Source organism: Melanotaenia boesemani, chromosome 13, assembly GCF_017639745.1.
Source record: "Melanotaenia boesemani isolate fMelBoe1 chromosome 13, fMelBoe1.pri, whole genome shotgun sequence".
Lineage (NCBI taxonomy): Eukaryota > Metazoa > Chordata > Actinopteri > Atheriniformes > Melanotaeniidae > Melanotaenia > Melanotaenia boesemani.
This window is the reverse complement of record NC_055694.1, coordinates 16,698,003-16,717,349: the sequence shown is the minus strand read 5'-3', so window position 1 is coordinate 16,717,349 and position 19,347 is coordinate 16,698,003. Positions and strand designations below refer to the sequence as shown.

The 19,347-nt window shown below is 37.5% G+C and overlaps 3 protein-coding genes across 14 annotated transcripts in view; 2 read left to right on the top strand and 1 right to left on the bottom strand.

Annotated features, from left to right (window-relative positions):
• Positions 1–4,161: 4,161 nt before the first annotated feature.
• idh3g (isocitrate dehydrogenase (NAD(+)) 3 non-catalytic subunit gamma) lies at positions 4,162–9,410 on the bottom strand. Its single transcript, XM_042003585.1, has 13 exons — positions 9,252–9,410; positions 8,956–9,003; positions 8,583–8,594; positions 7,483–7,580; positions 7,284–7,399; positions 7,108–7,168; positions 6,857–6,989; positions 6,350–6,483; positions 6,141–6,243; positions 5,909–6,055; positions 5,690–5,784; positions 5,520–5,580; positions 4,162–5,084 (listed from the first exon to the last, which is right to left on the bottom strand). The coding sequence occupies exons 1-13, from the start codon at positions 9,330–9,332 to the stop codon at positions 4,983–4,985; spliced, it is 1,191 nt and encodes a 396-aa protein (XP_041859519.1). The 5' UTR covers positions 9,333–9,410; the 3' UTR covers positions 4,162–4,982.
• Positions 9,411–9,519: 109 nt separating this feature from the next.
• On the top strand, positions 9,520–14,232 carry fam3a (FAM3 metabolism regulating signaling molecule A). 3 transcript variants are annotated; one of them, XM_042003586.1, is made up of 10 exons: positions 9,520–9,805; positions 10,145–10,170; positions 10,277–10,384; positions 10,884–10,907; positions 10,985–11,111; positions 11,393–11,451; positions 11,568–11,618; positions 11,713–11,797; positions 12,571–12,697; positions 13,017–14,232. In XM_042003586.1, the coding sequence occupies exons 2-10, from the start codon at positions 10,158–10,160 to the stop codon at positions 13,113–13,115; spliced, it is 693 nt and encodes a 230-aa protein (XP_041859520.1). In that variant the 5' UTR covers positions 9,520–9,805; positions 10,145–10,157; the 3' UTR covers positions 13,116–14,232. The 3 variants fall into 3 exon arrangements, with proteins under 3 accessions (XP_041859520.1, XP_041859521.1, XP_041859522.1); XM_042003587.1 differs by having other exon boundaries at positions 10,103–10,170; XM_042003588.1 differs by having other exon boundaries at positions 9,521–9,805; positions 10,988–11,111.
• A 764-nt stretch (positions 14,233–14,996) lies between these two features.
• The window catches only part of si:dkey-151g10.3 (serine/threonine-protein kinase WNK3), a 37,664-nt gene continuing 33,313 nt past the window's right edge, over positions 14,997–19,347 (top strand). For 8 of the 10 annotated variants that reach the window (XM_042003850.1, XM_042003843.1, XM_042003848.1 and 5 more), the window contains exon 1: positions 14,997–15,546. The gene's annotated coding sequence lies outside the window, so the exon portion shown is untranslated. The remainder of the gene's footprint in view (positions 15,547–19,347) is intronic. The other 2 variants (XM_042003851.1, XM_042003852.1) reach the window with 2 other exon arrangements.

Below are 19,347 nucleotides of genomic sequence, written 5' to 3'. Positions count from 1 at the left end.
ACACAACATGAATGACATTAGAAATAGCGCATTTGAAAGAAAGCACATGAGACATAAATAAATAAATATAAAATAATGCAGAAACATACTGCCAAAAAAGATGAAGAAATTTAGATGGAACAAATAGCACATCAATATCCAACTGATCTCTGTCTTGACTTCTGCTTTGCCTCCTCTACATCTGGACAATACGTCACAATGGACTAAACTGTTTTCTTAAAAAAAAAAAAGACAATATATCAACATTATCAAGAAGCCCAGTAAGCAGCATGGGCCCTCCAGCTTATCATAAACATAAAACCAAACAAAAATAGCAGGCTCCCTTCACTCCCACTTTGCCAAGAGGCTTTCAGTGCCAGTGAGAGGAAAAAATGTTGTGTGAAATGCTTCAGGAAAAGTGAGCAGGACAGACAGGATCCTATTCAGTCACAATGCAATAAAGCCCCCCCTCCTATCCTCAACACACACTCATGCACATGTTTATTCCTCTCAATGCAACATTTACCCACACTGGACTGCTGACAGGTCAGGATACCAGGAAAGGGTCATGTAAAGGGCTGGCTCAGCTAGCAGGTGGAAACAGTAAGAGCATGGCTGTGGTAAAATCATATGCAGATGTGCAAATGTAACTGAGACATATAAACACACCTAATTATAATTCTCTTCCAGTATTCTCATGAATAGACACACCGTCAAGCCTGGAGCCTCCGATTACCTCCCTGAGGACAAGACAGAGAGAATTATGGATTTTCAAAACTCATTTGCAAGGCACAACAAAAGCACTGGAGTTGCACAACTTGAGCATGCAAGCTTCTTCTTTTGACTACAAGCTCAGAATGGGGCAGCCCCTGGTATTTAGCCAGGATTTACAGAGGTATGGGAGTCACACAAAGTCAGGGCAACTTTGGGAATTCATGACTAGCTTAAAGCACCATGCTGATTCAGAGGTTTTATCATGCAAGATCATAAAACAAGCATTTATAATGAATCTTGCTCGGCAAGTGGACATGTTATCTGTCCTCAAAATAAAAAAAGGTGGGCGCACACAAACAATAATATGGAAAAATAGACTTTTTTGTCATGGGCAACAGTGAAAAATCACCTTGGAGGAGCTGCAACGATAAGCATCTTATGACCTCATGAAGTGGTATGTCTCTGCTGTTAAACCAACTCTGTAAACTATATCAGTGTGCATGCAGCCCTTGATAAAGAAGTTGGCATGAGTCTGATGATTAATTGGACTACTTTACAGTTTGAAAGATAAAATGCTGCAGAGTTTTTTCAGCATCTTGCTCCCCAGTTAACTCCCTACTTTTAAAAGCATAACATATTAGCTATGGGCTATAGCATCCTGTTCAGCCTCCCACTTCCTCTTGACCTCTCCAAACCCATTTTCTGCCAATCAAACATCACCACAAACCACCAAGTACACCTCCTTAAAGTTCCTCTGGATTAGGTTGTCACGGCTGAAGTAGACACTGGAAGTCACTGAAGAGAAAACCATGAGGACACACAGTGAGCTCAAAATACACTCGGGCAGGCCCAAGTATTAAAGAATAGCTGACTGCTGACGTAACCTAAGTGTGCTTAAGGCATAGCTGTTGGAGAAGGAAAAACCAGAGAGAAGAGATGCTGACTGAATACATTTGTCTTTTGCGCTGGCTGATCAGTGGGAAATTTAACAAGGATCAGCTGTCCTGTGTAGCAGAGCCAATCAACATCAGCGAAATATAAGTTTTAGGCTATGTAATAGAAATAATTCAGTAAATTAAAATGGACATAAGAAACATTTGTACTTTTTCTAAGGATAAAAAGTACATCAAACACAAAAGCAAACTGAAGCAAATGATGGATTTGAGGTTGAAAAAAGGAAAATAACTGTGAGATTATTTAATTTTACACTAAATGTGAGTGAAAGACTGGAAATAATCAGAAACAAACTAGGCAGAATTAAGATCAAACATAAACTCACATGTATAAGTTCAGCACCACGTCTTGTGGTTTGACTTTACTTCTTAAACTAACATTTGTCTTCAAGAAGCAGAAGAAGAAAGGAAATTAAACACCAAATTTCAAAGAGAGATGAAAAGAAGGAGAACTGAGTGGAAAGGTGACTCACCCAGCTGTTGGGAGATATGGTTATTTTTAGAAACATAAAACTTGTCTGCTCGTGTACATGATTATAAACAAGGTAAGCTCATTAAGAAAATAAATTTGATAATATGAAATAATTTCCCCTCCTCAGACTGTTTGTGTGCTTAGATGAAAAACAGACTCCAGGGATGGGTGGAGTGTGAGCTCAGTTTCCAGTTTATGAGGAAATCCATCACTTAGATGAACAAGGTCTAACACATCATAAAAGTTTTCATGTTTACAGAAAAACTTCAAAGAACCACATGCGCACCATGCAATGTGAGTTCAAAGCATCTTAAACTGCAATTTCCAAAGGATCATCAAATAAATAAATATCTTGGTTTCCATACAGACTTTAAAGCCGTGGATTATATAGTCTGTTTAATTTTGGTTCAATGCATTCAGCATGGGTCTAAATCTTATTACAGTGAAGTAAATATAATTTCAGGATGATACTCTTAAAACAACCTGAACAACTTGCAGAGTACAACTGACCAACTGGTTTTTACAACATCTTCTGCTTTTCCTGAAGGCATGTTTACCCCCATCCTACCTCCATATGAGCAGCAGCTCAGGAGAGGGCCAAGAGGTGAGCAGTGATGAGAGAGGCATGCATAGCTTAAAAGAAGTGATGTGATGTATGGAAAGATAAAACAAAAGTGGAATAAATTGATTAGACAAAGTTGGTCTGGAGTGGAAAACCTCTTACAGCAAATACAAAAAAAAAAAAAAATCATTCTAAATGAGCTAAGGCAATGCCATTCATTAGACAGTCTGCTGGCTCTGTAAATAATTGACATGAATAAGGAGGCAGTAAAACAGCCAAGATATACAACTGGCCAATGCTTAAGTACTTATTCATAGTTACTTTTACATTTCTCACACTGCATGGTTGCATATGATTGTTAATTCCCAAAGTCAACAAAGTCTAAAAAGAAAGGAGCGGCATCGCTGAGGATTCTCTGCTCAGCATGCAAATGTGCAAACAGAGAGATCAGTTTGAAACTTTCCCACCGAGCTGACCAGATGATAAATCGTTCAGCATCATTACATTCAGATGTACCCCTATGACTGTGGGTTGTGTCGGACAAAGATGTTGACTGATTATTAGTAGAACATATGTCAGCTGGAGGTCAGTGCTGAACGATGCACCACTGTTACATCTATGTGCTGGGCCCTTTATCTCATTGTAGCTGTGTGGTCAGAGCACTCGATGAAACTGTAATCAAGGTTTTTCCCAGATGAAACAATGATAGATGGTATGGTTTGATGGGGGAACAAAAAGGAAAGAAAAAAATGTGGATAATTTCAACGAGCAGAATCAAAGTCTTTCAGGTTCATCTTAGAAATCTGTGATGACTGATTCTAAGAAATAACATGAGACAAAATATCTTATGTTCCCAATTATGTGGAGCCAGAGGCTCTTACCTATAGAAATTTGCTGAGTTTTTGCAATGGAATCAAAACATAAAGTGATTTAGAAAGAGCGGACATGATTTTGTCCTCCTCAGTCAACCAACAGAGCTTAAGTACATGCATGTGCTTTCCTTAGTTATTTAACATTAGCTGAAGAAAGCGGTGCAGCCCCCTGGTGATGAAATGTAAAACAGCAACAACCAATGCAAATACTACAAACACGATGTTGACGGGAGTATAAAATTCTAACACTTAAGGATGAGACATCCCCTAAACATTAAGTCAAAATATGCCTTTTCTCTGAATCAATGTAACAGATCTTAATAAAAAGGCTTTTATGTGTATACAGTCGGTTTCCAGTTTTTTTAGGTACACCTACCTAAATTTTTGTAGTCTACGGCTGCGTTTATGCACAGCAACAGTTAAACGCCACAAACTGTAGTCTCATTAAAATGCAGCTTTTTCAACACAATTCTATAAGTTTCTAATTAAAAAAAATGAAACTAACCATTTCTGCTGGGTCTTTCTAATAAACTGAAAATTAATGCATTTAGAAACATCACTTTAGTTTTAAAACTCAGTTGAAAGATGAGTCCAGTTCAATCCTTTTACATTTAAGACTCCTTTATTTATGAAGTTGTACAGTAAATGTGCCCATCCACAAACATGATGCATTTTCATATCAGCTTTAACATTGCTGCCCTGGCTAGACTTAAATATAACAAAATCTTTCAGTATAATCCATTTAACCATGAAGATCATCATGGCACAGACATAATGTTAGATTTTACTGCAATTACTTAATGTATTCCTCCTCTGTTGATACAGTATTATTTGGAAAAAGCTATGTCAGCATTTTCAAAATACAGTTAAAGTAACGTCAACATAACAAGGCATATCAGTGTGTAATAGGCAATTTGAAATGACAAAGTTAAGATTTTAAATGAAAATTGCATATTTGGCTGATTAAAAAGGTTGTAACAAAGTCATGGCATGAAAAATAAATAACCCACATTTAGGAAGAGAGCGGAAAATGCACTTTAAACAACACAATCCCCTCAACTTGTGGCTAATGATATAATGTAAAATTTGCTTTTTACAGGTCAGAATATCATTAGGTCAAACTTTTTAGATAAAACAAACCTTGTGAATTTTCCTCAAGCAATGAAATCTATTCGTATGGTTGAATTTATCATCGAATGAGAGCGATAATGGAATTTTATGAAAAGTCCACTACAGTTTATTATCATATCTGGAACATACGCGTGGATAAAAATGTGTTTTCTACTGGGAATTGATCAGTAATCTATGAAACGTTATGGATTCAGACATCCTCTCATCATTTACACCTGCTCTGGGTACATACACCTGTTCAAACTCACACCACTAATGAGTGTGTGGGTGTCTGAGTACACTGTGTTCAGGGAGACAGTTTAGAGGTCTGATGTGAGCTGTCCTTTACTCTGGATGATCCTCATGATGGACTGGACCACCTCAGATGTGGTGCCTTGACCTCCAAGATCAGCTGTGTGCAACTACAAAGAGAAAAACATCATGTCAGGCATGACCTAAGATTAAGATAGGGGGAAAAGAAATCGAATATTGTACATATATATATATATATATATATATATATTTTTTTTTTAATTGTGGAACAAGTCTTCTGCTTCATTATTTATTTGATTAGTTGCTTTGGGTTTAAGTTTCTGTTAATAAGGATGAGCTTGAGCACAAAATATGTAATCTCTCAAAGGTTTTTAAATGATAGCTGATGCTACATGATGTAAAATCAGATAGCAGTCCTGATAAGAGAACCTGATAAGTGCTTCATGGCAGTGAAAAAACATAATCCTGCTTCATGCAAGCATGCTAGACCTGCCACAAGAGCTCGTAATCTTGTTTCACGCAATGATGGCCTGTTATCTTTATGACAGGTGAGAGGAAGAGCTTAACAGTGATGGAGGACTTACCCTGGTTTCATTCATTGTAGTGAGGATTGCATTCCTGATCGAGCTGGCATGGTCATAAAGCCTGGAGATGTAAAGGAGAAATAATTATCTCCAATAATAGTACACTAGAGTCACAAGATTAAATCTCAGACCAAAACAGAAGTAAAATAGGCACTGAAGCTACAGCCTACCTAAGGTGGTCTAGCATCATGCAGCTAGCGAGCAGCATGGCAGTGGGGTTAGCGATGTTCCTGCCTGCAATGCTTTTTCCGGTGTTCCTTGTGGCCTGAAATTCAAAACAGAACAAAGAGACAAAACTCTGGATTACAAGAATCAAACATGATTCACGGATTTTCCATATTTTAATAATCAGAGGAAACCAACTCTAATGCTCATTTAAGAACACTCACCGTTTCAAATACAGCGTAATCCTGACCAAAATTGGCTCCGGGCACAAGGCCAGGCCCTCCCACCAGGCCAGCACACACGTTGCTGACAACGTTTCCATACAGATTAGGCATCACCATTACGTCAAACTGCTGTGGTTTGGACACAAGCTAACAACACAAACAATGGTGGGTAAATTATTTAGAGCTTGGAACACTGACAAGCATTTATTGAATGTATTCAAATGTTCTCAACCTGCATGGTGGTGTTGTCCACAATCATGCTGTCAAATGTGATGTCAGGGTATCCAGAGGCAACTTCTTTGCAGCACTGCAGAAACAAGCCGTCACCAAGCTTCCTTTAGAAGTACAGATGACGTTCTCAGTATTACCAACAGTAAAAACTCACAATATGACCAAAGCCAGACTGCTCAGAGAGGAAACGTTCACTACGGAATAACTTACATGATGTTTGCCTTATGCACGGCAGTGACCTTGCGACGACCCTTCTCCCTGGCCAGTTGGAAAGCGTACTCAGCAATCCTGAGGGAATTGTTCCGGGTGATGATCTTCAAACACTCTACTACCCCTGAAACACTCTTAAAACAAAAGAAAAAAAAATTAATTAAAACTTAAGTTTAATAACAGAATTTTATAAGAGCGTAAAACTCAATATTAAGAATATAGATGAAGTACAACAAGCTCCAAAGATATCTTTGAACACACGTTTATGTGGCTAGTTGAATAAATCACACCAATTCGCTCAATTTAATGAGGCCAGAATTGATCAAGTGCATCAGTAGGTGAATAGGTTTTGCCCATTTTTTTTCCAGCTGGATGTGGACTTTTGTATAGATGGCACCAAACTCCCATTTCAAAATAGAACGGACATAGAAAAAGGCCTGTACAGGAGGGACAATAGTAATGCATTTCAGCATAGTAGAATTGATTTTTTTTTCTATTCTGTCTGACCTCGTGCTCCAGACTGCTGTACTCTCCCTCTGTGTTCTCCCTGATGATCATGATGTCGATGTTTTTGTGGCGAGTCTGGACCCCGGGGAGGGACTGGCAGTGCATCACATTGGCGTACAAGTCTAAGCTTGTGCTGTTGAAGAGGAAACACATGGCTCACAGGATACCAAGGACCAAATTATGTGAGAAATATGAGCCATTTTACAAAAGGAGGCATTTCTCAAGGGACTGAATATCTAATTTACACTTACCGTAGGAGATTATTTCTGGATTTGACAGCTGGCGGCATGGTATGTTTGGTCTCTATATTACCTACCAGAAAAGTTAAACAATGCTGAAGTTAAACTGCCCTAACAAAGTCATATGTAACTCACAGGTGTAACTGATTCTCAAGTTTTCACGCGCCAATAAACACTGAAAGACTTACCCTTGAGGGCAACTCCATTACGGCGGATGGCCATGATGGCATTATTGATATCATCCTCTGTCTCTACAGCAGAGTTGACATGCACCACCTCAAAGTCCACTGGCACACAGCTGAACCTATCATATGATGGAAGTTATCACCTTTTAGTCACTGACACTTTTAAAAACAGGATTTTGTTTAAACATTTAGTCTAAACAACCTGAAAACCTCTCTGACATGACTGAGAAGCTCTGGGCCAATTCCATCTCCAGGTATGAGTGCCACAGTGTGTCTGCCTCCATACTTTGCAGGAGGAGGCTGTAATAGTGACATGCAGCACATTATCAACTGTTTAATAATGAGAGAAACACTGGTGGGTTTGCAACATTTACAAATCACCTATATACATGTATCCTATTCTTTCAATTTTACAACTAAAAATTCTAAATGTGACAATACAAGGTATATATATATATATATATTATATATATATATATATAAAGCTTGCACAGACATGAAACCCCTATAAGATAGACAGTAAATGTCTTTCAGCAACATTAAACATTTACATTATTTGTGTTCATCATTTACATTTATCAACTGTTCTTAATAAAACCTGCAAGTACTTAATTCAAAACCTAAGTCAAGACGATAAACAACCACAGACTTTGATGTAAGAATGTAGCACTTTTTAAAAATGACTTTAAACTAAATTAGATTAAATGCATATGTATAAATTTTTGATGTTTCAGTACTTATTGCATAAAATACTGTTCCTTAACAAGATGATTAACCACAAAAAAACAAACAAACAAAAATAAAAAAAACAAAAAAGTGTCTGAATCGTGAATTAACCACTAAATGTTCTGGTTCAATGACAGCTTATATTTATACAGTCCTTCTCATCATACTGTTCACATTTTGACATTATTAGACCACGATGACACCTGACACATGACAAGTTATTGAGACAATGATATTTTATGTTATGTTTCCCACCACCGTTTTTAGATTTGGTTTAAATTATTTGAGAGCTAGTTACTAGAGGCATTTACGGTTGAGTTATGTATAATTTCAACTGTTAAAATGTTGTATGTAAAAAACCACTTGATTGACTGGAAAATGGTTAATTTGGAAATTAACCGTCCAAGTTTAAGAGTCCATGCAATCCACCCAACATATATACTTTTTAGCTTCTGCTTAAAAAAAATGAAGACAGCTCATTTACAAAACCCCACAACACTCTCACAGAAAATAATCTTTCTTGCATGTGAAGTGATGCTCTGTAATCTAGTAAACTGTATCAAAAGAGCTACTTACAATGTTTTGTCTCTGTTGATGACAATGACAAGCGAGAAAAGCAAGAGGACAAGAATCAGTTTGACTGTTATGAACAAGAACAGCTTACATTTAAATGTGTTAAACAAAACAACAATTATATCCTCTTCTCCTCCAAGAGAGGGGAAAAGTACAAGCACTCTAGCATTCTTATAACACAACGAAGTTGGTCACATATTGTTAAACACATTTTCTAACTACTTCCAGAGTTTAATATAAAAGAATACATCTAAGAAATAAAAGCTTATACACGTAGCAGTGAGTTTGCATATTATGATTCTGTTTTAAATGTGTCACAAACACATGTACAAATTCTGACACTACAGAGGCCCACTGAGGGAGTTTCTTTACTCACAGTCAGAGTAGTCTTATTCCTGTGACTGCTCAGAGTTGTCCCAAATACCTGGGGGAGGACAAACAAAAAACAATACAAAACATATAGATGGTTTAGGGCATGTTTGCAAGAGGACCACAGTGACCACAAGACTGAAGGTGTTAGGGAAAACCTGCTCAGAGGTGTAAGAGAAGCTCGTTTGCTAACTGTATTGTGTTAAGCATGACCTTGTGCTTAAATAGAATAAATTAGTTCAAATTTAAGCCACACGTCGACATTCAGAACAATGATAACAGAAGCGAGTTATCTCATCTTACTTTAACCGTATTTCCAAGACGTCCACCCCAGAAAGGACTTATAATTTTGGAAACCGATAGCACAGCACTGTGAGCAGCCATCTTGATTTTAGAGACAATTACTGAGAAGGAGGAGTTTAGTTTAAGAAGAAAAAGAAACTATTTATTTTCTAGTATGGATGTAAACTAGGTTATTCATTGTAGTAATTGTGGATTTTTTTAAAGAGGAAGTGAGAAAAAAAAAAGTAAAATAAAATATATTGTTTTGGTCACGTGATTCATCATGCGCAGACTCTGTGCGCACCGACTGGATTTGGTTTTATCAGGAAGACAAATTGTAGACATCTGAATTTCCATGCTTAATGCTAGCGTTGTTATAGAAATGTAAAACGGTCTTTTCGACATTAGTCTTTCATTTTGATAGTATCCTATTTAAGTTAAAAGCGCGTCAATGAAGAAACATCGAAAGAAATTGTTTTAACTCTAGGGGACAACAGCATCATCAGTCCCTCGTAACTTCCATAGATTTTACGTCGCAGCAAAAGCGGCAAATCCACTCTTTAAGCGTCGGTGAAGTAGGTGGAATGAGTCGTTTTTAATTTCCAAGTATAAATATGAGAAATAATTTACGTTATTAAGTTTTCTTTTTAAACTGTACTTTTTGTTCATGTCTCGACCAGCGCCATATTCCTTAGAGCCATCTTGACTGTAAAAATCTAAAACTTCTTTTTTTTAACTGGTTGATAATCAAAACGACCGCATGACTTTTGCTAAAAAGCAGAATATTGCTTATAGTAATAATAATAATGATAAAAAGTAGTCACTGTTTTATAAAATAATCTAATGTTTTCTTTTTCACATATGTCAAAAAGTTTCAGTTGACAGTTCTTACCCTTTGCCCTTTCTATGTACAGGAGACGGTGAGTCATGAGATTGACAGGTGCGATTTGTTCATTTATTTATTTTTTTACTTACATATTTTAGTTACTCTGTGGCAATCCCGAGTGTCTTTAGCCTGAACTGGTGTGTCTTGATCACCCTAACAGTCCCCTTGCGAGCTGTGGTTGTGCTACTCCTGGTGGGGCTCACCTGGCTGCTAGCCAACACCTTTTTTCGAGGGGAGAATGGCTCATCTGTTAGACATTTCTTCAGCGGTAAGTTATTCTAAAAGAAGAATGCCAAACATTGATAGTTCTGCCTGTTTTCTTGTCACAATGTAGGATGTTTGATATGTTTTAATGAGCACTTAACCTTAAAATCCTGCTTTTTTTTGCCTAAAACAATAAAATGATGTAACAGGGACATTTTTTTGTTGCAATATCATCTGCTACTGGAGTACAGTGTGGCTTGAAAGATAAACTACATATGCAACTGGTCCAAAATATGTATTTACTGAAGTTATAATTGTAGCCTGGAATGGTGCACGTTATTCAAATCTTAAGAATTAGCTTTCTAGTGGTGTAAAATACATATTTATTTGTCATGTCCTGCCCACAGGTCATCTGGTACCAACGGGTTAATTAACGATTTATTTATGATTTAAAATTTGGTTTTGTTGCCGATTGGATAAAACAGTCAACTGAAAAGCAGTGGTTTGAGTATTTCCTCATGACGTTCATACATTTGATTGAGAAACTTGTTTATATTTTTCAGGTGCAATTGAGGACCCAACATCTGGTAAGTAGAATGAAATCATATAGTTATTTTTTTATCTTTTATCTCATCACCATTTACTATTGTATCATGTAATCTAGCAGAGCTGCGCCCCAAAAAGTACAAATGTGGACTTTCGGCTCCTTGCCCCCCGAAACATTTGGCTTTCCGTCTGGTGTCTGGTGCTGCAAACGTCATTGGCCCTAAAATCTGCTTGGAGGACAAGATGTGAGATTCATTATATAGAAGTTATCTCTTCAGTCTATGTCTTTGTCTCCCTCGTCTGTCACCTTTTTGTTTTGTTTCATTCTTTGGTTTGTTGTTTCCTCTGTGCTCTCATAACCAGGCCTCCAAAACTGTCTGGGGAGTTAAATGCAAGTATTGTTTCAGTCTGTCCCTCATCTTTTGTTTGTTGTCTTGGTCCTTTCACATATTTTGTTGCCTCTTTAGTGTCAGAAAGCCTGAATAAGTGTGTAAATCAGCATGTGTAAGGCCTGTGTTTCTAACAGGTTGTTAAGCAGTGTGAAGAACAACGTTGGCAGGGGGCTAAATATAGTTTTAGTCAACGGTAAGACTGTCATCCTTTGGCTTTTGACTGTGTTGTATTCTTTATAACTCAATCTTTTAACTTTTTGTGAGGTTTTTCTTTTTTTTAAACATTTTGCTGATGTTTCTTTGCTCCAGGGGTGACCGGTGAGCCCATGGAAACGAAGACCTTTGATATGTGGGCAGGAGGTGATTAAAATGTTGCCAGTCTAGTAAATGTTTAAAATGAATTTCTGTACTGGTGATACATCTCCTCACGATCTCCTCTCATGTATGTTTTCAGATGTTAATGACTTGTTGAAGTTTCTTCGGCCACTTCATGAGGGAACCCTTGTGTTTGTGGCGTCTTTTGATGATGCTGCTACAAAGTATGAAACCGTTTCAGAACTCACTGGTTTTACTTTAAACACACCGAGTAATAATTGATTATGTAGCTCAACCTAGTCATATTTCTGATGCAAATGTTTTTATTAGAACGTTGTGAATAATATTTAGAAGTCGATTAATGTTGAAGTGAATGAAGTAGTTAAACTACATGAAGAACAAATCTACTGTTAGTACTAGTGCTACTAGTGTAAGCTCGCTTGTCCCATTGATTCCTTTTTTACTCCTTTATAGAAAATCATGCACATTGAAAAATATTAAATAAAATTGTGTTGTATGCTCATAAAAAAGTTCTGTAAAAATCACATGGGACAGACACTTTTTTTACTAGAGAGATTCATGAATGAAACAAAGGTTGTCACAGAGGGGCTTAAGGATTTTGGTCACAAATGTTAAACACACAAAGCTGAGTATGAAATCTAATGACTAATCTTGTTGTAATTGAGCACTTGATGCTTCCTCGGTATAACAAAAAGCCACGATAAGTCCCCTCACTGTTCCTCTCAAAAGCCCTTTCTAAATAAGGCTGCTTGATTTAGATTAGTTAAGTCCACAAATCAGGTTTCTAGGATCTATTTACATTCTTATTTCCAGATGAGATGATCACATCATCATCAAACAACTTAGCCCATGTTTGCACAAAGCAAACATTAACTTTCTTTTACAGTTAACAGAACACGGTTGTTTCCTTACTGTTGAATTTAAAAACTTTTCTAAAGTCGTAACAATTTTATGTCTTTATTTTTTTCTGTGGTAGACTAAACGATGAGTCTCGTCGATTGTTTGAGGAGCTTGGGAGCACAGCAGTGAAGGAGCTGGCTTTTAGAGACAGCTGGGTGTTTGTTGGAGCCAAAGGCATTGAGAATAAGAGTCCCTTTGAGCAGGTATGTTAATGTTTGTGTAGAATCACTTTGTCACTGCATAAAATATAATGTTAATATAATAATGTTAACTTATGATTTAAAAACACATGATCACAGTACATGTTTGAGTGTTAGGAATCTATTTACAAATTTAGCCAGTGCCATCCAGCAAAAGACTTATTTAGTTTCACTTCGAGCATCTTAAAGTCAGTCTGCAGAGTTTTCAATCGGGTTCAGAATAGCACAAACACATTCAGTTGTAGTCGCTGCTGTGTTGTTACAACCTGCTCCCACTCTATGCCAGCTTAAGTTCTGTTTGCCTGTTCGTATTCCCATTTAGCGAATGAAGAACAGTAAGAGCAGCAACAAATATGAAGGCTGGCCCGAGTCTCTGGAGATGGATGGCTGCATTCCCCTCCGGCCTCCACTTGAAGGTTAATTCTTCCTTATACCATCTCACATTGACTATGGTAACACCTGAAGAGGAACCAGGATGAGAATGACTGTTTTAAAAGCTAAGAAAAGTCTAAATAGCTGAAACCAATTGATATAAATGTTGCTCACAAATATGACTTTGTTTTCCCTCTCATGGCAGAGGAATACATGAAATGCACAGATTACCTTTACTTGGAAGTGGTTTGAGCAATGCTCTTGAACTGAGCTTTGTGAGCTGCTTTTGACTCTTAAGTAATGTTTTACTAATAAGGAAAATAATATCAGGTTGACAAAAAGCTTAAAAGTCCAAATAATTGATGACCAAAGTGAAAAAATGACAACTGAATGAATATAGGAGGAGTAGGTCATCCAAAGCCATTCTTGGAAACTAATACATTCCTCTCTTTAAAACTGCCTGTAGGGTGTGTACTTTAAACTAGAAAAACAGGAATGAGAAGCACTGAGTCTACATCAGCATCAGAAAAAAACTGGATCTACTTTTATTGTTTCAAGACTTTTCACAGAGAATGAGGATAGTTCATATTTCAATACACTAATATATTTTCATCCTGTTATATATTTCATTAATATTGCAATGCTTTGAGATAGCAGCCACTGTTTCCTTTGATGAACAGCAGTTGTTGTTTGCAACATGTTTACAGAATTCTTTAGCCCAAATCCTGTTTTGATTAAAGCTATTTATTTTCATATTTTAACAGAGAAGACAACAGTTTAATTGATTAGGCTCACCATCAAACCTCTAATTGTTTTAATATATTCTCAGGCCTGTAAGTATGTTTCCACTGAGTGCTTTGTCTAAACATTTAGCCTCCATGTGAGTTTTTGTTTTGTTTTGTTTTGTTTTTTTTGTTGTTGTTTTTTGGAGGGTTTATGCATTTGTACAGGTAATTGATGAATGTGTTCACTTGGCTGCTTGCAGGCCTAATACACGCTACAATGTGAAGAAATAATTCTATTTCTGTTGTATGCGTAGATGTATGTTTTAAAAACCTTTGTTTTTGTGTAAAGATTTTCCCATGTGTTAAGTTTTATTTCCTACAAAATATCGCTGTGTGTTGTACTGTAACAGCAAAACTTATGAATAAAAAAAAATGTCTGAATAAATTTGTGAATTAATATTTTCGTCATGTGTTGTGCAGATATTATTCCAACAGGGGGCGACAAAGCTCCAAGACTCACGGAGGTTACTCAGTTCATTCCGCTCAAGGTGTTTGTTTCTGTAAGCATATGCTCTACTGTGGATAAAGGTTGGGTACTGATTGTAGTCTATTCCTGGTTTGACAATTAATTCACTAACAGCGTAGAACTGGATCACGGTTTTATCTGAATCAGGAGAGCGGCATAATATCGATCAACCTGATCAATTTCATGGTTTCATTCGGATGTATTATGGAGCTTTCAAGTGTTGGTAGTAAAATTGTGAATTCGAGATATGCTTTGCGACATTTAAAGCAGAAACTGGACCGAGGCAAATTATTAAACGTAGCTCATACTGTAGGCCTGCTGTCACAGCCATCTACCTAGTTTTATCATAAGTGTTTAATATATATATTAATATATATATATATATATATATATATATATATATATATATATATATATATATATATATATATATATATATATATATATATATCCTACCCTATATAATCAGATCATGCTATTCTCGAGTTTATTACATTGAAGAAAAAGAACTGTTTCTGTCCAAAAGTGCAATCTTACGACGAGCATATGAAAGCAGCAAAGTCACATAACGAGCCGTGAGTGTAAACTTGTTGCACACTGCCCTCTAGTGTAATACGAGGTAACTGTCGGTTTTATTCGTTCTCGAGATGGTGACGAGCATCCCCGTGGCAAGTGAGAATGGGCAGGCAGCGCACGCTCCGACAGTACACAAGCGAATCTGCAAAAGGCCGTTGGAGTTGTCCGTTGTAAATTATGTACATAAGTTACTGATATTTTCCGGATTGCCATGAATGGCCGGCCTTACAACTTGGTGCCGACAAACCGAGCAACGAATGAGGAAATCCGTAAACCGACGGCAAGCATCTTCTAAGCTGGAACACGTACGACAAGTGCTCTCTGCCTGTCTCACATAGACCGAGGCTCGACGACTCCGGTGGGGATTGTCAAGCCGATAACGCCGCGGCAAGCCTGTGAAATGCAGGAGGAAAAGAAGGGAAAACAAACGGACCCGCGACTTTTTCTAAAAGCTTTGTGTTAGGATATTTTCTCAGTGGGTGTAAAATTATTTAGAAGGTAAACAGGTTAGTGTAAATCTCATGTAAATAATCGTAGCGTTTGTAAATAGATAGTAAAAATCCAGTTAACTGAGTTTGCTAGCTATGACGGTTGATTAGCTCGTGCTTACATAAAGAAATCACAGAACCGACGAGCTACGACGTTACATTTGGGTGAGTTGTGCTTTTTTAAATTTCAGTATTAATAGCAGCTAGCGTTATTTGGATTGTGATGCCATGTAATTTGCTATTTTGTCCAGACTGTTTCGGTACGCTTAAAAGGTTTTCATTATTATTAATGTCAGTACTTTGTAGTACATCATTCAGTGTAAAATCAAGAAAGTCAGGTGCAAATCTACAGCCACTCAGGCCGTCAGACACTAAACACATCACCCGGGTCCAGTAGGTTTAGGGATTTTGATTTGTGGGGCTGTCAGGCGTCTCAGTCGCTTGCCTTTTCCCTGTAAGGTGATTGTGCTTCGCGTCCTGCATGGCGTTTCTAAAGTCAGCTGAGCTCACAGCTAGCCAATAGCCGGATTTCATGTTGCCTGAACATCCAGGCATCACTATGCTGTGTATGCTGTATACTATAAATAACATATGTTAATTGCTCCACAGCCAGTAAGTGCAGCATGACAGTCCCATCATGGGGTCTTCGCTTCAACCAACATAGTTAAAACGTGTTTGAAAATGAAACAAAGAAAGAAAAAAATGGTCTATTATTTTTGCAGTTCAGTTGTTGTAAAGTATTTACATAAATTGTGTGTGTGTGGGTGTTCTTCATCATACATGCAAGTTCAGAGACAGTACATAAGTAATAAAAAGGGCTCAGATGTTGATACGAGTTTCAGGAGTATTAAACCACTTTAATTTGTAATCCTGATTCTTTCATTGGGTTATTAAGAAGCCTTTATCTCACCTGGATTAAATAAATTCTTTGGACTTGGATGGTTGTGCCTGCTGAGGGGAATGAAAGCGAACAAAAACGGGGGGTTAGATAACACATATTCTCTCTGTCTCTCTCAGTGAACAGTACTCTGTGTGTGCTGCTACCTACACTGGACTCTCCCATGCTTGACCTGGATTGGACAAAAGTCCTTGTTGTGTTTTCAGCCTTGTATTTCTCTAACGGGAAGAGGACAACTATTGTGTGTTTGATTCTAATGACCAGCATCTGATTTTTTTGTTAGCTTTTTAGAATACCAAATAAGGAAACATGTGCTGAATAAGTTGTGACACTTCAGCCTTATTTGTGTTTGCTTTTGCACACAATGCTCCAAAAATACAAATTTTTTAGAACAGTTTTTAAGATGCATTAACGAAAACCTTAACTGTGGGTCCAGTTTTAGTGTTGTCTCATCACTAGTTGTGTTGGACAGTGTTTGTCCTGAGCATTGTAATTAATATAATTAAAACAAAATAATCACAGTTTGAGCCTGATTACCTCCTGTTTGTCAGTGTGATAGCAGCAGAATTACACTGAGCTCTTTGAAGGCTTACACCTGCCACTTACAGCTTTGTGACCGTATGGCAGTAATCATGCCTGTTGAAAATGACCTAGCTTAGGATCATGGTCGTTGTTTTTATCTGTCTGTAAGGTTGACAGCTGAACTGTAGAGTTCCGATGGGGACTTCTGATCTTCAGTATAGCTGTCGCTTGACATGGAGCCAATTTGAATTTTGACCTGCAGTTAAGCCCATGTGCCACCTCTGCTCTGTCTCCTCACATCACTAAACCTCCATTTCTTCTGTAAATTTAAGCGGAAGTCATGCTTAACTGGGGGAAGACTGGATAGATTCAAGTGTTGCATTGACTGTGCATGACAAAAAGGTGATGTCACAGGCAGATTTGAATTTGGCTTTGATTTGATTTATACCTAAGAGAGATGAATATTCCATCTCTGAAACTGACTAGATTTAGCTGTTATTTCTTTCAATTTCCAGAAACGCGAACATGCTAGCGATGATAGATGACTTCCTGCTGCACTCTTACTAAACTCATTCAGGTTGGTGATCAGCTATGGAATTATATGCAAAGCATGACAGCTGAAAGGATAAGACTGAAAAAATACAGCATGTTTGACAACTAACAGGTTGTAATCAGGGGATAGTTTAATTTATTTTTCAAAGGAGAATATTATGCTCTTTTTCCACAAGTTGGCACTTTCTCTTGAAACCCTAATGTGACATGCTTTGATGAAAATAACACATAGATGGAGTACATTTTTAATTTAAGTTGTCCAGCTTTACACAGCCATACAGACAAAAATTTGACATTATATTATTGTATTAAATAATAAATGGTAACATGGAATTTCCAACTTGTTGGAACATAAGGGTATAGATTAAGATGGTGAGCTTGGATAATTTTATTCTTAGCTGAATTGGACTTAACAGTACCTCATATGGCTCTCTGAAAGACATATATTTAGACCACAAACAAAATGAGAGGGGGTTTCTGTTTTAAATATGGTAAAGTTGATGGCTGATTAAATTAATTGGTTTCCAACCTATTTTCCTTGGGGATCTTTGGGGAACCCCATGGCGTGTCATGGATCCCAGGTTGAGAAACACTTATTTAGTTGGTTGTCAAATTAGATCAAATAAATGCTCTCAAGGATAGAACAAAGGTAATTCTATAATATGTTCCCTTTAACATGAGACAGTACATGTGAATAAGGTAAAAAAACATAGAACAAGAAGCACTCAGAGAGCGCAGACCTCCGCCAAATCATTGTATTTATTTATTTATTTTTGAGTTAGAAGCTTTAATGGCCTGAGATGGACTGGTGACATGTCCAGGATGTACCCAGCTTCCTCACAACCCTTAATGGAAGAAGCAGTATAGAAGATGGATGGATGGATGAAAGCTTTAATGGCAAAAGTATCCCTGTCTCTCAAGAAATCTAGTAAAGAAACCTTTAAAAAGATTTGTGGATCCAGGCGATGATCCAGATCACCCCCAAAATCTAATCACTTGTTCCTTATTCCATTTTTGAGATTTCCTGAAAATTTAATCAAAATCCCTCCATAACCCTTTAAGTTATGTTGCTAACAGTCTGGCAGAACGATAACTGATGGATATAAGAAAAGACTAACTTGTTTATTTTTATTTAGACAATTGTTTTTTCTTAGGATAAATTTGGAATTTCATGTTTAAATCTGCAAACAAGGTTTTATCATATTTGCAGATATTAGTTGCTAATTCTATTTAAGATGTTTTCATTTTCATTCACAAGACGTATAAAAAATGTTGAATCAATTAAAAGGATTAGCTAAACTTTACAGCTTCAGAGTGTTGTTAGGGGCAACAACCCGCCCTCCACCTCCACCCACCCGCCCCAGCCTTCTGCACCCAGTCAAGCTGTGACACTGGACATACCAAGGGAAACTATTCCAATGCTAATGTATTTACCTTGTGTTTTCAGCTTTATAAGCCATTAAAAACATCTCCTCTCCTCTCTACACACAACTATAGCTGCTTTTGTTTGGGCAGAAATTTAGCTATACTCACTGCTTTCATTCACACAAACATTGGCACATATTTTATCAGGCAACCCCCCCCCAGCCCCCTTTTTGTCTGTGTCACCCCTCCGTTTTTTTTTTTATCTCTCTCTTGTTCTCTTTCACTCACACATTTTTCCCACCCCTTCTGCTAGCAGGCCCCCTCACTCCATCTCTTCTTCCCTCTCTCTCTCTCTCTCTCTGTGTGTGTGTGTGTGTGTTTCAAACTGTACTGTCCGCCTGCTCCCACCAACTGCAGTCCCTTCCTGTCCCCCACACCACATTTTATTCTCTCTTTTCATCCACATGTCTCCTTCTTTTGCAAAAAAACATGGCTGGCTGTGCACACACACAGAGTCCCCTGGCTTTCCCTTTGTCTGCCTACCTAATTTTTCAGCGGCAGTCTGGTAAGCTAAAGTAACTGAAAAAGTGCAACAGCATTGCAGTGTTTTGCTGCGTTTAAAGTTACAG

Bases quoted from the DNA above. Each gene is read 5' to 3' on its own strand.
- idh3g (XM_042003585.1), bottom strand. From the start codon at position 9,332: ATGGCTGCTCACAGTGCTGTGCTATCGGTTTCCAAAATTATAAGTCCT. The intron at 6,990-7,107 runs GTAAGTGTAAAT...CCTCTTCAACAG, and splicing joins TCCAGAAATAATCTCCTACG to CACAAGCTTAGACTTGTACG. The intron at 5,785-5,908 runs GTGAGTGTTCTT...TTTGAATTTCAG, and splicing joins ATTACGCTGTATTTGAAACG to GCCACAAGGAACACCGGAAA.
- fam3a (XM_042003586.1), top strand. The intron at 11,112-11,392 runs GTGAGATTCATT...TGTTTCTAACAG, and splicing joins ATCTGCTTGGAGGACAAGAT to GTTGTTAAGCAGTGTGAAGA. The intron at 11,619-11,712 runs GTGATTAAAATG...GTATGTTTTCAG, and splicing joins CTTTGATATGTGGGCAGGAG to ATGTTAATGACTTGTTGAAG.